The sequence below is a fragment of the Zalophus californianus genome, chromosome 12, assembly GCF_009762305.2.
Source record: "Zalophus californianus isolate mZalCal1 chromosome 12, mZalCal1.pri.v2, whole genome shotgun sequence".
Taxonomy (NCBI): domain Eukaryota; kingdom Metazoa; phylum Chordata; class Mammalia; order Carnivora; family Otariidae; genus Zalophus; species Zalophus californianus.
Window position 1 is genome coordinate 94,707,421 of NC_045606.1, and position 15,918 is coordinate 94,723,338.

The window sequence follows — 15,918 nt, forward strand, 5'->3', positions numbered from 1 at the left end:
TTTTGCTTATGTCTTTCCAAAAGAAAATTTAGAGTATCTAAGCTCCCATGTCACCCACTGGGACATTCTAGAGGGATAAGATCCCATAGGAGTAAAAATTCAGGATGTTTTGAACGTGGTTTTCAGACGAGATCGAGGGGGCACCTTTGGCAAGATCCCGGTGACGCCCGCAGGAAGAGCTCAATTACACGTCACCAGAAGTCTTGTTTTCTTCTGCTCCTCTGTTAGGAGCACACACAGTCAGGGCTCCGGTTTGGTACTGGGGCTGAGCCTTTGCAAGTAGTCATGCCAGACCCAGAAGCAGACGTGCCCCACCCCTTGGACACAAGCTGGGGGTTCCTGGAACAGGATCGGCAGCCAAGGTCGGAAGCCCAACTGCACCTCTGTGTCGTTTTGGGCAGACTAACTTACGCACTCTGTACCTCTGTCTCCTCGTCTGTAAGAGGGAGATAATGATAGGCTGTTGGAGATGATTCCCAGCACCCCGGCGTTGGCAAGGGTCCTACAAATAAATCATGTCTACAGCACACCTGCTGAGTGGTCATCCATCCTGTGCTGTGAGGGCCAGCCAGACCCGGTGTGAACCTTCAGCCAGGGAGGGCGAGCTTTAGACAAGGTGGGACCAGGAAGGGGCAGATGGGGACTCCACACTGGGTACCAGAGCTAGGAGGCGCCCCTCAGACAACGTCTCTGAAGCTTGAGACGTGCGGATTTGGACATTAGGAAAATAAAGTAGGACAGTATTCAGAGGCCACTGACTGAAAAGAGATTTCAAGGAATTTTAGATTCAGTTATGAAAGTGAAAGCTCTCCTGGATTATTTGGAATCTTGGGGATTTCGGCATGGATCTCTAAAATCAAGAGGAGGTTAAGGCCTTCAGGCCTTCATGCTTCTGTCATGAACGAAACAAAAATGGTTTTGCTCAAGCCAGCTAAGTGCCACGTGATTCAGTACAGCTCTTCCAACCCAACCGATCATTGCTACGATCTGTAAGAGGCAAATGTGCTAGATTCTGCACAACATGCAGGGGTCAACCCCTCATAACACTCTGAAGCGGTTACATCCTCACCTCTGTCCTGTAGGCAGAGGTAAGACAAACACCAATAAGAGACTGAGCAAAATCTATGTCATTGCTGAAAAGGAGAGACCAGCAGAGTACGGGAGGGATAGAAAAACGGTGCTGCTGGGGGCGTCGGGAGAACAGTGTGCGAGCAGGGTGGCGGCAATAAGGGCGACGAGGGGAATCCAGAAGAGCAAGTGCAGATTTGGGAAGCCTGCCTGGTTTCACTGAGCAATGGGCATTGCGGGCGTGGTCGAAAATAAGACTGGGCAGACGGGTTGGAGATGACAAGTGTTCAGGGCCCCGGGGGGTGTTGGGGCTGGAGGACAGGAAGACAAGAGCGGTGCTCCAAGCGCCCGAGGGGGAAGGTGATGTGGGGCCTGGTGAGGCAGGAGGGGGTGCCAGGCCCTGGGAAGAAGGGAGGATGTCTTGTGATCTGGAGGATCTGTGACGGTTCATTGCATATTTCAGGGTCTGGGCTGGGGCTAGGAGGGCTGTTTGGGGTCAAGCTGCAGGTCTGCGGTTGAAGGGGGCTCCGCAATATTGAGTGACTGCCCTACTCTGCCCGACAGATTGAGGCCTGGGAGCAGGAACAGCTGAGCCAGCCTGTCTGTTTTGACCACTGCTGCATTGACCAATCTCCCTTCCAGCTGGTGGAGCAGACGTCCCTGCACAAGGCAAGTCCTTGCCCCCTGACTGCTCAGGGCTGCCGAGGGCAGGGGGCATCTGGGGTGGACATGAGCTGATGTACTGCTCTTTCCCTGCAGACCCACACGCTGTTCTCGCTCCTTGGCCTCCACCTTGCTTATGTGACCAGCATGGGGAAGCTCAGGGGCGTGCTGGCATTGGAAGAGGTAAAGGTGACAGGTCCCATTTGAGCAGCAGGAGGAAGCGTGGACACAGGATAAGGGTGTGGGTGTGGGGAGGGGATGGTTTAACCTCTGGGAGGTCCCCCAGATTTCCTGCTCTATTTCTGAGGCGGAGATTGGAGAGGATGGGGGATCAAGTGGCAGGTGGAGAGGAATGTCCCCAGGACCCTCCATGGGTTGGGGGTTTGGATGAGGACCCCAGGCATGAGTCACAATCTCATGTGTGTGCTCTGGAAGAGATAGGAAGTGGCTGGGGGACGCCTGAGGGTCAGTGGGAAGGGGCCTTGTCAGAGGAGCTTGAGATCCCCAGGTCCACAGATGTGTCCCCCCCCCCAGGCCCCTTTCTGTGCCGCTCCATGTCTTTCCCACTCCTCGTCCTTGTAGGAATCTGTCCTTCCCTCGCACCTGTTTGTCTCACCCTGTCCCATCCTCTGTCTCTTCCCAATTGTGTGCCCCTTTTCCCTCTCCCCACCAGCTGCAGAAGGCCATTGAAGGGCACACCAAGTCTGGGGTGCAGCTCCGCCCTCCCCTCGCCAGCTTCCGGAACACGACTTCCACCCGGAAGAACCCCGGCTGCCCGCCCCCTCCCACAGAGGCCTGGAGCCTTCCTGAGGATGGAGCTGGGGCTGCTGGGGCAGGTGACGGGGCTCCCGCCTCCCCAGAGACCCCCGTGCCCTCCGCCTCAGCAGAGCCCCGTCTCTCCGCCGCCCTGGACAAGGCAGAGGGCGAGCTGGAGGAGCTGGGGCTGGCAGAGAGCCCAGGGCTGGAAGAGGGGCTGGCCGACATCCTGCAGGGCCCCAGCCTGCGATCCACTGATGAGGAGGATGAGGACGAGCTGACCCTTTGACCACCTCCAGGACCTCCTCTTAAAGACCGTCCAGAGGCCCAGGCCGGAGGCCGGATTTGTTTGGGGGCGGGGGGGGGGGGGGCGGGGGGCGTGTCCTGAAGTTGGAGAGATCACACCAACATCCTGGCGCCTCCTGGGAATTTTAAAATGGGATAGTGATAGTCTTAGAAGAGGGTTGCAATTTGGGCAGAGAGAGTAGCCTCGGTCAGCCATTTAGGCTCTGTCCAGACAGGCAGGGGGTTCTAACCCCGGTGAAGGACCTGATATTCCATGGGGCGTCCTGAGCCGTCCTGGTGCGTGGGTGGGAAATACCCTGCCTCTCTCGGCCTCCCCTCAGTCCCCTGCAGTCCCCTGGTGTCTTGTCCCAACACCTCCCCGGCTTTGCCCCTGTGTCTGCCAGGCTCCACAGGGGGAGGCCCACAATGGCTGTGACCTTCAGAGGAGAGGGCAGCACCTCGTGGCCTCACAGAGTGACAGCCCGGAATACGCTGGCACATCATTCACACCGCTCTCTCACAGCCCCCCACCCCGCTCCCCTGCTTGCTCACATCCGCTCCCTGGAATTTGCCTCCCCACTCCATCCTGGCTCCCACTACCTGGGGGCAAGGGCCCTCACTAGAGCAGTGAACGGCCAGGCCCATCGCCGCCCCCTCCTCGCCCCGGATGTAAGCAGTGCGCTGTGGATAAAGGAGGAGCAGCTCTGTGCAGAGAGCAGGTGTCTTGCTGCCGACCGCGCAGGCCTCCTTCAGGCACAAATCCGTCCTGTCTCACACCAACCAGCTTCCTCACGCTCCAGTTTCCAGGTCACCCCCTGGGAACGACACCCCGCTCCCCCCCTGTCCTCACTGACCTCTCCTGCCCGGGGGTCCACTGTGCCCTCCAGCTGCTGTGGTTGTGGCTTCTCCTGCCAAGAACCAAGGCTCAGGGCAGCCAGGTCCCTGGGGCACTCAGACACCAGCCCTTCTGAGACTAGTTCTTTGTGTTCCTCTTCTAGAGGTGGTGGGGAGATGGGGGTTCAGTGTCAAGATGGCAGACCTCTTTGATGTTTGAAGTCAGAGCCTTATCCTCCCCACATCAGCCACAGGGGGCCGTGCCGGTAAGCCCGTCTTTCCTGCGAAGCGGTCCTGGGTGCTCGGAGCCTCCAGCAGCCCTCGCTTCCACACCCAAGGCCTCTTCCCTCCCTGCCTTCTTTTGGTCCCCATCTAGTTCTGCAGCTGTACCCCCTTTCCGACATTCTCCTCCTTCCCCTCCCCTGTGCCCACTCTCCATCATCCCCCAAAGAAGACACTCATAGTCAGAGGTGCCACCACATTCTGTTTAGTGCCATTGAACACAGCCTGTAGCCCTCTCCAACAGGATGTCCCTTCCACCCCCCCCAGGCCCAGAGAGGGTGCAGCCTGGGCAGGGGGGCTGGCAGTGGGCATTGGAGCCCGTGCCCATGTGTATATAATCTATAATATTTATATATATTTATATATAATTCTCTCTGTAATATATGTCATAGAATCTCTCTTGGGCCTGGGGTGGGAATGTCACATTAAGAAAACATGCTAAGACTGGCCATAAAAATGGATATTTCCCAGACCTGGAAGACAGTAGGGGATGTGGAGGCGGGGGCAAAGAGAAGGTCATACACTCATTCACCAAGAGCCCCCACCCGCTCAGCACAAGGGTAAGAAGGTAGGCGTGGGGGAAGGTGGGGCAGGGGAAGGGGAAGAATGGGAGATTTGGATTTTTCTTTAATAAAGTGATTTGAAAATGAAAGTACACCCCCCCACCCCCCCAACCAAAGGAAAATCATTTAGCAAGAGCAGTTTCATTCACAAGAGTATAAAAACAGCCCTGTTCCGGGACTGTTGGAAAACGTGCTGCACAGCCTTTAACCCCAAAGGAAAAGCAACCCTCCCCTACCCCACCCCTGACAGCCTCTTCCTGCACATGCCCCTCCCCTCCCCCTAGAATAGGCTATAAGCAAACCCCATGCACCCCGCCCCCAGCACCAGAGAGGCAGCTGCTCCCTCCAGAAGAGTCCTAAGAGGGTCCCAGGCCAGCTCCTTGGCTCTTCTCCCTCTTCAGAGTGGAAAATGCAGGCCCCCACCTGACCTCTGGTCTGCGAGTCCCCTCCATGTATAAAGTCTCCTAGATGCCCTCACAGTTTCAGCCACTGTTGCGGGACCCTTTGGTTTCCTCCGGGGAGGGAGGGAGGGAGGGAGGCAAGAATGCTGGCTGCTTTGGTCCACCTTTCCCAACTCCACAGGCCCTGAGCAAGAATGAACTGTAACGAATGAACCCGCTGGATTGTGTGTCCACCGTGGTCTGGGGGCAGAGCGCAGGCAAGAAGGGGGGGGGGGGGACTAAGAGCAAAAAGATGGTGCATTGAGACAGCAGGTGGCACGAGGCGAGGAAACAGAACTGTGAACATGCAAAAGCCCAAGGTCCCATGGCAGGCGGGCAGGAGTCTCGAGTGAGGGCCAGCAGCCAGCGAGGGCATGCTGGGCCACCTCCCACAGCTGCTCGCTGCAAGGTCCTGCTGCCTCCTGAGTCAGGTCACGTCACCAAACACGACAGAGGTCCTCTGTTGAGATGGCTGTGGATAAGGTGACTTCGCCTACCCATGCTCACCATGCCCACTCCTGAGTCCTCCAAGGACCAACCCCAGGAAAGCCATTGTCCCCCTCCTCTGGAGGACACGGGACCCTGGCCTCAGCTGCAGTGCAGGAGCACATGTGAATGAAAGTGTGAACTCGGTTGGGGGGGGGCGGTCATAGATGGACAGAAACACCCCAACTCTCAACCTCCTCATTCCAGAAAAATAGGTCTGGGGCATGGGGTGGGGTGGACAATTCTGTCCAGGGTCTGGGAGAGGGTGACAGTGCTCCCTTCCCGGCAGAGGGTAAAGTGATAGGAGGGAGCCCTGAAGTGTGGGTAGGACACAAGGCCTTGGAGCTGGAGCCTTAGTCGGGCACAAGGAAGGAGGGAAGGCAACAATGAAGCTCTGAGATTCTCTCTTCTACCCCGTCTCCCTGTGCCCCGGCACTGGGAAGGGGCAGTGCGGCAGCCAGCTCTGCAGTGGTGGTGTCGCTCGCTCTCCCCCGTCCCCTCCTGTCAGGATCTGTCCCAGAAGTGCTACGCGGAAGTCCCCACCACAGCGGAAACGGGGCGTGAGAGGGCAGGCCGTTTCAGAGGCGTACGCCTCGCCTCACCGTAACCTCTGCTGGAAGGAAGAATACGCTGATTCTCCTCTCTTCCTCCACAGGAGGCCCGGGGAGGGAGGGAGACCACCTGGGAGGCCCTCTTTGGAGTCTTGGGAGGAGATGAAGAAGAGGCAAAGGAACCGAGTGCCCACACTGCCCCTCAGCAAACAGCCCACCCTGGCCGGGGCCTGACAGCACCGGACTCCTCCCTCCACCCCGCTCAACCCTGAGTCCCCAAGAAGTTATAAAAATGTAGAAAAGGCAAAGAGAAAAGTGTAAACAGCTCCAGAGAATTAGAGGGTGGATGGAGGGAGACACAGCCCTCATGCTTCCCCATTTGGCCAGGACACCTACATTCTGTGTCACCCCCTCAGGGCCAGGGCTCCCAGAGCAGGAGACAGAAGAAGGCAGAAAAGGGAAGCAAGAGCTGGGGCAGCCAGCCCCGGCTGGGCCCTTTCCCAGATCCCTGGATCCTCCTTCCGGACAAGGGAATAGTCAAAATCTCGGAACAGGCGGCCATGTTTGTTCTGGGTCTCATCAGTGACTTTCTGATCTCTGAGCAGGCCCGGGTCTAAAGAATCACGTTTGTGTCCCTGTGCATCCCAGCTGCCACATCCACCTCCCCCATGACTCCTGATCTCAGAAGCCAACTTCTCGCTGAGCTCACATGACTTTAGGTGGCTTCCCCTGCGCCCGTCGAGCCATACCAATAGCCCCTGAGGTCTGTTCCTCATAGTGGGGATGAGTTGGGGCCACAGCCAGAGAAAACACAGAGTCGGGAAAAGCGGGAGTGACACGGAGAAAGGAGACATTCCCACAGCCACAGTCAAGGCGCCTGGAAGACGAATCAGAGAGTGAAGAACTAAGGTCCAGTCGACGGCCACACGCTGCTCTGTGCTCCTGTCCACAGGAGAAACACTGGAGCTTCAGACAGACCCGGAAGCCTGCAGCCAAGCAAAGTTCACAGCCACCCGGTTGTCTGGGCCTCAGTTCCCGGACCTGGGGTTTTTACAGTATAAACCTGGTTAAATTCCCATCCTGGCTCCCCATTTTCCTGGCGGGGACTGGCAACTCCTGGGTCCCTCATGGTCTTCTGCCCGGGTTTCAGCTGTACTGCTGGGGGGAGGGAGGGTATTGTTGCAGCCATGCCCCTCAGGTGGGAATGGAAGGCTGGGCACGGAGTGGGAGGAAGCTAGTTGTTAGCCTCGCCCTCCTCCTCATCGAAGGATTGCACACCTGAGGATGTGACATCAGACACTTTCCGGCTGAGAGCAGTGGACATCTCAGGATCTTCTCGTGGGGAAAGTGACTCCAGGTCCCGGCATCCTGCATCGTCTTCCTCCTCGGGGGCCAGTGGCCTCTTCTCCTCCTCAGCAGGGCCCCTTGCCAGGTCCACTGCCCCCACCTCCGGAGCCCAGTCCGTGTCTGACCCCAGCAAAGGTGGAGGCTCCTGAGCAGAGTATCCGCAAGCAGGCTGGGACGGCCCCATTTCATGCAAGCTGGGCTGTGAGTCATCAAATGCAGGGCCAAGATAGGATCCTGTGGCCGGAGAGGCAATGAGGGACTGGTCGCTGGCTTCCCAGGCATCCGACGACCCCAGACAGTACATGCCCTGGGACACATAGGAGTGAGGCCATCCATCCATGGGGGCTTGAGCAAGGGCATCTGCCAAGAGAATCAGGGAAGTCAGCACGGTTACAGAACATCAAAGGCGGCAGCAATAGCCCGGAGAACTGAGAACGGAGGGCCACAGAGCAAGGAGGACAGTAAGAAAGCTGAGATGAAGAGAAACACATGGGAATGGAGGTAGCCCAGTAAAGCTGGGGAGACCTCTCAGGCCTCAGAGGAACCGCCCCTCACCTTGACTCTCCATCAGCTCCTGGTAGTTGTCACTGTAGTTGCAGCCCAGTGGCTCCTGGGTGGAGTTGACACTCATGTCCTCCCCGTCCATGGAAGACCAGGCCATGAGTGTGGCCTCGGAGATGGCAAACTGCTCCATGACACCTACAAGAAAAGACCTAGTTAGCACAGGACACCTCCGGGAACCCTTAGACGCACGCACGGGGAAGGGCGACGTCGGGGCAGAAATTTCCAACAGAAATACGATGCAAGCCATTTGTGCAATTTAAAATTTTCTCACAGTCATATTTAAAAAAATGTAAAAGAAACAGGTGAAATTAATTTTTATAATGTGTCTTACTTAGCCCAATATATACTTTGGTTTATCTTTCAACACGTAATCTATATAAAATTATTAATGAGATATTTTACGTTATCTTATTCATACAGGTCTTTGAAATCCTGTCGGTATTTTACATGGAGGGTGCGTTTCCATTCAGATGAGCCACATTTCAACTTCAAGTTCAAGTGGCTACTGTATGGGACAGCACAGACTAACCCCCGCACAAGGCAAAACGGTGTGGGACTTCCCAGGTCAGGTTAAGAATTCTTGGCGGAGAGAGTTGAGGGGTCTTCTGGTGAGATAGCCAAAGGGATTAAAATGAGGAATTTCCAGAAGTTTCTCTTTGGACGGTTTTAAGAATGTTAGCTGGTACTAGGTCGTCAAAGACAGAGGAATCTAAATGAGAGGGCTGGATTTCAACAGAGAATCCCCAAGGGAGCACCATGGCCTTATAGGTCCACAGTGGTATCAAGAGGAAAGTTCCAGTGTTTGGAAGGAGAAGGGAGGGACGGGACAGACCATGGAGGCTGGGTAGACCTGGGGGTCCCCATTGTGGTCAAAGCTGGTTGAAGCTTACATTGCCAACTGCCCTAAACTACCCCCTACCCACTACACGTTTGTCTCCCCTCCCCACTGATAGTTCTTCCACCATTCACATCACCACAACATAGACATACCTCCCTTCTCTTCCGGATCTAACATTCTTCCCAGGTGTCTTACTGGGACGTGCTACAGGGGTTTGGCCACTGCGGCAGGCATGCCATATGCCTGTCTCATAGAGATTCCACTGTTCTGGACCGAAACCCCTTCTGTAATACCACCGTCTCGCCACCCAGGTCCCTTGATCTTCTAGTGGTTGTCACAAGCAATGAGCCACGTAAGCGAATCCACTATTGCAACGTGCTGAGGGGCAAAGTGTAGAGGGGATTTCTCAAGAGACATGGGTAGAAGGGGTGCCTTTCAGAGTTCAAGGCCCCTGCCTTTATGTCCTGTACAGATAGTGCTGCCATGTAGGAGAGAAGGCATCTGGTAACAGGTGGACCCGCAGTTCCATGTAATTCTCTTTAATTTCTGAGATGATAATGAAAAGAAGTTTGAGGGCACTTACCCGAATCAATCAAAGTACTTGAAATCAGAGCTGATTGGGAAATAATGCCTTATCGTCATCACAGGGATAGAGCCAATCCTGCCATTGGGGATCAGGCTGGAAGGTCAGTCTCTGGCCAACCCGAAAATGGGTCTCCTGAGGGTCCCCGGAATAAGTACCTGCTAGGAAACGTGCCTCCTTCTCGCCATCGCTGAGGTCCGAGTAGGCGTCGGTATCCCTGCGCACTGCCTCGTGGCTATGTTGCGGCTGAATGGCTGGCGCCTTCCCCCAGCCCTGCCACTCAATCATGTGGGCCACCCGGCCTTGCCCCATGGCTGTGGGCTTCGTCACATGGTCCTTCATGCTGCGAGAAATCCCTGAGGGGCCAGACATTCCCCACATCCTCCAGAATAGCACACGCTACCCATACAAGATCCACCCCATGGCCCCACCCAAGTCCCACGGGACTCCATCCAATGGGGGAGCTCCATATGAGGGGCAGCCTGGACAGGAGGGCTTGACAGCAAGGGCAAACAGGTCAGGGGTAGGGGTCTTCTTTAGGCCTCGAGGAGCAAGGAGACTGAGACCAGGAGCGTGTAGGGCATCTCCTGTCTGGACGCATCCCCGGGTGGGGAGTCTCACCTGAGAAGGATGACTTTGCCAGGGCCCCAATGCCGTAGGCGTTAGAGTTTCGCTTAAGCTTCGGAAGAATGGAAGTGGTGTCCTCCATGGAGAGCTGGGGGAGGGAATGTGGGAGGAGGGGCAGAGATGAGTTCAGGGTTTCCAGGAGGAAGGGTCTGAGCTAGTGCAGGTGAAAGGGAACCATTATGCCCAGGAGTCCTGAGGTCACTTATGCCACAACTGCCCTTGAAAATATGGGGGATGGGTAGGGAATGTGAGGGCTCATGGTGCCTGCTGGCATCCGGGAGCCCTGTGTTCTGTGGCAGGTCAAAGGGAGAATAGAAGGGAGAGGAGCTAGGGTGCGCCGGGGAGGGCAGGGGGAAGCTGCACTCACATTGATGCCGTCCCAGGAGAAGTCAGTCCGGGTTTGCTGTGAGGAGAGAGCAAAGGCAGCGGGGGGTCGCGGGCATGCCCAGGAATGCAAATAGCCCCCACCCCACCCCCAGCCCAGGGACTCCCAGGAGGGTGTGAAGTAGAGAGGTTTTTCCCCAGCTTAACTCAGGAGCTCAGGATTAGGAGCTCAGTGTGGAACATTTGGCCTGTGTTTTGAGGAAAGTAGGAGAAATGTTCTGTGAAAGTGTCAGTCGGAAGGAGTGTTTGGGCTGTTCTCTTGGAATTTAGGAAGATAATTCAAGGATCAGGCAGCTGGGAGGCTTTGTTCATGAGGGTTTCTGGGGTCTTTTAAAAGTCCTTCGGTTGGGGGCGCCTGGGTGGCTCAGTTGGTTAAGCGTCTGCCTTCCGCTCGTCTGCCTTCCACTCGGGTCATGATCTTGAGGTCCTGGGATGGAGACCCGCATGGGGGGGGGGGCGTCCCTGCTCAGTGGGGAGCCTGCTTCTCCCTCTGCCTCCGTCCCTCCCTCTGCTCACTCTCCCTCTCTCTCTCTCCCAAATAAATAAAATCTTAAAAAAAATAAAATAAAACTCCTTTGGCTGGGGGGCAGCGGGGCATGGGGCCTCACCTCGGTGGATGGCCGATGGAGGGTGCTCCCATGCAGCGAGCTGGTGCTGTCCATGTGGATCTGGTCGACATCCTTCAGGCCCTTCCAGTCCACTGCAATCACCTCATTCCCTGAAGTGGACACAGGCTCACTAGTTGCTCCACCTTCAACCCCCCCCCCCGGCCCTCCGCCCCCCAAGGCCCCTCCAGGGTCGCAGAGTGCTGTGGTCACCCAGGGGCAGTCTCTCCAGACTCCTCCCTTCCTTCCAGCTCCCACTCCTTCTGATGGCACATTCCCTTTCCCATTCCTACTATCCCCTAATTTTTGGTAGGACAAACCGTAATGCTGAGCCAAAATATTCCCTTTGAGTGCACCCAAGAATAGCACATTCAGAGAAAGTGTTATATGGCCTTATTTGTTGTTGTTGAAATGGAGGGGTCAGTGGTTGGGTTTTACCAGGAAAACAGTTCTGTAGTCTGTCCTGAGGAATCTTTGAGGGTTTCTGTATGGGAGTATACGGGAGCTATGCCTTTCATCCTTTCTGTTCCCACAAATAAGGGCAGAACTTCTTTAGGGCTAAGCTTCTCTCTATGTGGGCTTTATGGTTTGTATCTTGGAGCTGGTGATCTGTCTGACGGGAAGGAGATTTGGCGGGGATAGAGGCAGGAGTTGGGGGCGTTCACCCAGAAATGGGGAGAGCAGAGAAAGTAAAAACTGAGATGTGATCATTTCCCCTGACTATTGGGAGACAAGTGATGGATGGAAGAGGAGCAAAGGGGCACAAGGGGAGAAGAGAAGGGGACTTTTAAAAATAGGAACTAAAAGAAAGGCATTCAAGTCATGGAGAAGGCAAAAGACAATGGATTGTCTTTTGGACAGGATTTGAGGGCTGACTGGGGGGCTGGAGGGCAGAGGAGGATGGGAATTGTTCAGGTGAGGCCAGATCTTGGGGCCCTGGTAGATGCTGGCAAGCAGGCAGGGTGGTGCCTCTCCTGGGAGGTTGGGGAAGGAGCCCTTGGACCGTTGGAAAGGGACTCAAGCATCAGATGACTGTGGAACCATCTGACCTTAGAGATCTTCCTGCGCACGGAGTTTTGTGATTCTGAATTTAGGGTTATGGGTCCATGCTTGAGAAGGGGTGAGGTGAACGGGGTCTTGAGCATGGGGAGGCATTCAGCACGCATCCACACAGCTAGTGCAGAAGGATGGTGATTAATGGGTGGGAAGGAGGTAGGACCCCTCCTAAATGAGCCTCTCTCCCTTGGGGCTACCGGGGAGTGATGTGCTGTGGCTGGCAGGGAAGAGGAAATATGGACCCCTGGGCGTAGAGAGCAGGGAGGGGGTAGACAGAGGAGAGGAGGGATGAGGAGGGCAGAGCAGGAGAGAGGGGAGGGGGAGGTGGCCTTTGTAGAGGAGGGAGAGCTGAGTCAGAGCCCTGGGGGGCAGGGAGGGGGAGAGAGAGAACCCTAGGAAGGGGTGAAAGCAGAGGAGGGGGGTATCCATGGAAATAAATCGGGTCTCAGAGAAATCAGGCTTCCGGAGAGTGAGTTTGTTTGTAATAATAATACGAATTATTCTCTCAGCCTGAGGTCACTGGATCGTGTAGGCGGGAGAAATTGCGAGTTGGAATGGGAAAAATTGGGGGGTTTGGGAGAGGGTTGGACTAATTCGTGGAGCTGTGAGCGTGGAGTCGGTGCGTGGGGCGGGGGGTACGGGGTGGAAGCAAGGCAAAGGCTGAGGGGAGAGACGACTTAGGAGGCGCCTGTGCCCGCTCCCAGTCCAAGGTAAATAAAGAGGCGGCCCCGCCCCGCCAGCCCCCGCCGACAGGTGCAGGTCCCGGTTCGCCGGGCCGGCCGGCCCCACCCTCCTGGGAGTGGGCTCCCGACCCCTGTCGGTCCCTCTAAACCCCCCGCCTCCTCCCCGCGCCCCGCGGCCCTTCCCTCCAGCGCAGCCCAGCCCGGCCCCATTTTCTCCCGGCGTGGACCCAGTTCCCCTCCCCGAGGCACCGAGCGCATCCCGCCCCCGCCCCGGAGGGAAGATGCACGTGAACAAAGCGAATCGGGGGAGGCAGGAACGACAGAAAAAGGCAACAAGAGAGAGGGAAAGAGGTGGGAGCAAAATACCCAAGCCAGAAGGAGGCGGGGGGCGGGGGGCCGAGGCGGAGGCCGGGGGTCCTTGGAAGGGGGCTGCCCCAGAAATGGAGGAGGACAGAGAGGCGCCGGGGAAGGCAGGGTCGAGGTGGATGGCCTGGAGGTGGAGGGCGCAGGGACGCGAGAGTAGGGAGAGGAGGCTGGTGGAGAGATGATGGAGAGGGACCGCGCCGGGGGGAGGGCGGCGGAAGGAGGCTGGAGGGAGGCGAGGGAGCGGAGGAGCCGGGAGGGCGTCCGGCCCCGCAGGCGCGAGGGGAGAGCGCGGAGGAGAGCCGAGCGCGGGGAAAGTGCGGGAGCCAGGCCGGGCGGGGCGGGGGGCGCCGGGGGGCGGTGGGGGAGGGGGCCGGGGAGCGGCGCGGGCCGAGACTGCCTCCGCCCGCCCCCGCCCCGCCGCGGTACCCACCCACGGTCCGGGAGCCGATGCAGCCCATGGCTCCGGCGCCTCCGGGGCCGGGCGCTCACCGCCGCGGGGCGGGCGCCGGGGGCACCACCGGGAGCCGCGCCGCCGCCCCAGCCGCTCTGCAGCGCCGCGGCTGTCTCCGCTCGGCTCCGCTCCCCCCTCCCCTCTCCATCCCTCCCCGCGGCAGCCTCCGTCGCCGCCGCCGCCGCCGCCGCCGCCGCCGCCGCCGCCTGGCTCCCCCGCCCCGGCTCGGCTGGCGGCGGGCGGGGAGGGGGCGGCCTGGGGATTGGCTGCGCGCGGCGCCTCCCCGCCCCTGCCCCCGACCCCGCCGCCTAGCTCTCCTCGCGCACCTCGAGGCGCTCCACCTCCTCCAGCCCTGCCCCTGGCCCGCGCGGGGGCTCTTCGCCGGGCCCCGGCCGGGCTGGCGCCTGGGGGTGCTGGAGACCCGGAGAACGTCCCCCTTGGGTCCCCGAGCGGGGGAAAGAACCCAGCGCCCGCCCTCCGGTTCTGGTGGATGAATTTCGAGGGCCGGGTTGGGGATGCTCAGGGAGAAAGGCGCGGGATTGGGGGGGGGTGGGGAGGGGGGTGGCGGGGGACGCGCAATAAAGCTGGGATGAAGGGCCTCGGCCGCCAAATTCCGCAAACACTTGTTTTCTTCCTGGGGCCGCATCTGGGACACAGACGCGAGCGTGATTGGATACAGCTTCGGTTGCTCTGCGTTTCCTGTGCGCTGTTTCGTCCACCCAAACATCGCGAAGTCTTTGCGAGGGGATCGTGTACTAAGCTTCCCTGTGCTGGGCGCTCGCTGGAAACTCGGGGATGGGTGTGGGGTTGGTGCAGATCACCTCCAGGACTGATTGGGGATGGGGGAGTAGAATGAGATTATTCAGTCCCAGCTAGAGTGGAATAAAAATCAGGACTCGAGACTGGCTAGAAGGCACAGTTTTGAATTCAATTTAACTTTCTGAGTCTTGGTCTCCTCTGACAAATGACAGCATGGACGTCAGGAAGCAGTCGAGAGAGGGGAGAATTGCCCCCTGGCTGGCCAGACGGGGTCAGGTAGGTACCAGGGGCCTGGTGAGTAAGAGATTGAGAGAGAGAGAGAGAGAGAGAGAGAGAGTGATCTACGTGGTAGGGGTCAAGTGGGCACTGTAGTACAGCAGGCAAGAAGTGAAGTCCAGAAAAGTCACACAAGAAAGGGCACGGAAACTTGTCTCAGCAGCACCTGCAAACCCAAAGTGTGAGAGAGCAGACCGGGTCAGTACCAATGACAGCAAATCCAGGGTCTGTTTGTTCCCCACCTGCTTTCTTTTCCCTCCTGAGGTTGGGCAGGGACGAGGGCACCGGACCAGGCGTCCCAGTGTGGGTGTGGGTGTGTAATAGGACAAAGGACCAAGTCTCATAGATGCACCTTTTAACCGTTTAGAGTCTGAATGGGGAGCTAAACTTTACGGTGATATTTACCTTTCTTTACATTCTGTGGAATCCCAGATGAAAGATGGGAGAGAAGATGCTAATAATCTAATTGCAGATCTGGGAGATGGAATTATGGAGAGAGAACTGACCTTTGGTCTCTGTACATGACGAAAGAAATCCAATCTGCATCTGTAAAACCGTGAGAGAGAAGAGGGAGTAGTCAGTAGGTCTGCTGAGATTTTAGTCATCCAGTATAATCTGTGGCAAGATCTGATACCTTATTTTGACAGTGAGAAGAATCAGCAAGTATCTTCCCCATATCTACTATTGTTGGTTATACAAAAGAAGCATCACGTGGTTTCTGCCCTCCTGGGATATATCGTCTCGCGAGAGAACGTGGAAAGATGGGGGGGAAAGAAGAAGAAGGAGAAGAAAGAGAAGGGTTAGGAGAAGAGGAAGAAGAAACGACTTCCAATACTACAGCAGTGCCACTCAGCCCCTATTGCTTGTGGGGAGAAAGCACCGATGGACTAGCCAGGTCAGGCAGTAGCAGGCAAAGTGGCCAGCCCTGCTCTCCCTTTGGGGTGCTCTCTGATTCCAGTATTCCCACTACTAGGCTGGTCCAAATATGGATATAAACCCTGTCCCTTGTTCCCCTTAGCACAGCGGTACAAGGCTGGGTTTATCCAAATGGTTGAAATCCAGTCAACACAAGGGACCCTGGGGGTCTTGAAGACTCAGTCCTGATTCCCATTCTGTCTTAAAGGTATTTCCAGCACCAGAGAAAAGCAGAATGTCAGATCCTCTTACTTCTCACCATTTAGAGGCATTCTTTCCCAGTCTCTTTGCCGTCTTCTGAGCCAAGGTCAAAGATTCTAGTTCTGATACGAACAGGAACAACCTTTCTGGAGGACAATTTGACAGTACGGATCAAAAAATCTTTAAAATATGCATTGCTGTTGTTGCAACGTTACTAAATTGTGACACAGCTATTCCATTTATAGAAATATTCTAAGGAAATAAAAATAGAATATGGGCAAAGATTTAATCTACGGCACCCATCAGAGCACTATTTATATAATAATGAAAGATTG

The 15,918-nt window shown here is 56.7% G+C and overlaps 2 protein-coding genes across 5 annotated transcripts in view; one reads left to right on the forward strand and one right to left on the reverse strand.

Moving 5' to 3' along the window:
* CLCN1 (chloride voltage-gated channel 1) overlaps nt 1–2,858 on the forward strand; it is a 28,668-nt gene extending 25,810 nt beyond the window's left edge. The window contains exons 21-23 of the mRNA XM_027573296.2: nt 1,633–1,737; nt 1,828–1,914; nt 2,405–2,858. Coding sequence (XP_027429097.1) covers nt 1,633–1,737; nt 1,828–1,914; nt 2,405–2,776 — 564 coding nt within the window. The 3' untranslated portion in view covers nt 2,777–2,858. The remainder of the gene's footprint in view (nt 1–1,632; nt 1,738–1,827; nt 1,915–2,404) is intronic.
* A 1-nt stretch (nt 2,859) lies between these two features.
* On the reverse strand, nt 2,860–15,388 carry FAM131B (family with sequence similarity 131 member B). 4 transcript variants are annotated; one of them, XM_027573294.2, is made up of 8 exons: nt 15,102–15,388; nt 14,873–15,013; nt 10,880–10,989; nt 10,255–10,290; nt 9,882–9,975; nt 9,419–9,616; nt 7,831–7,974; nt 2,860–7,635 (listed from the first exon to the last, which is right to left on the reverse strand). In XM_027573294.2, exons 3-8 carry the CDS (start codon nt 10,931–10,933, stop codon nt 7,163–7,165), a joined length of 999 nt encoding a protein of 332 aa, XP_027429095.1. In that variant the 5' UTR covers nt 10,934–10,989; nt 14,873–15,013; nt 15,102–15,388; the 3' UTR covers nt 2,860–7,162. The 4 variants fall into 4 exon arrangements, with proteins under 4 accessions (XP_027429095.1, XP_027429094.1, XP_027429093.1 ...); XM_027573293.2 differs by lacking the exons at nt 14,873–15,013; nt 15,102–15,388 and adding an exon at nt 13,759–13,874; XM_027573292.2 differs by lacking the exons at nt 14,873–15,013; nt 15,102–15,388 and adding an exon at nt 13,412–13,565.
* Between the last annotated feature and the right edge of the window lie 530 nt (nt 15,389–15,918).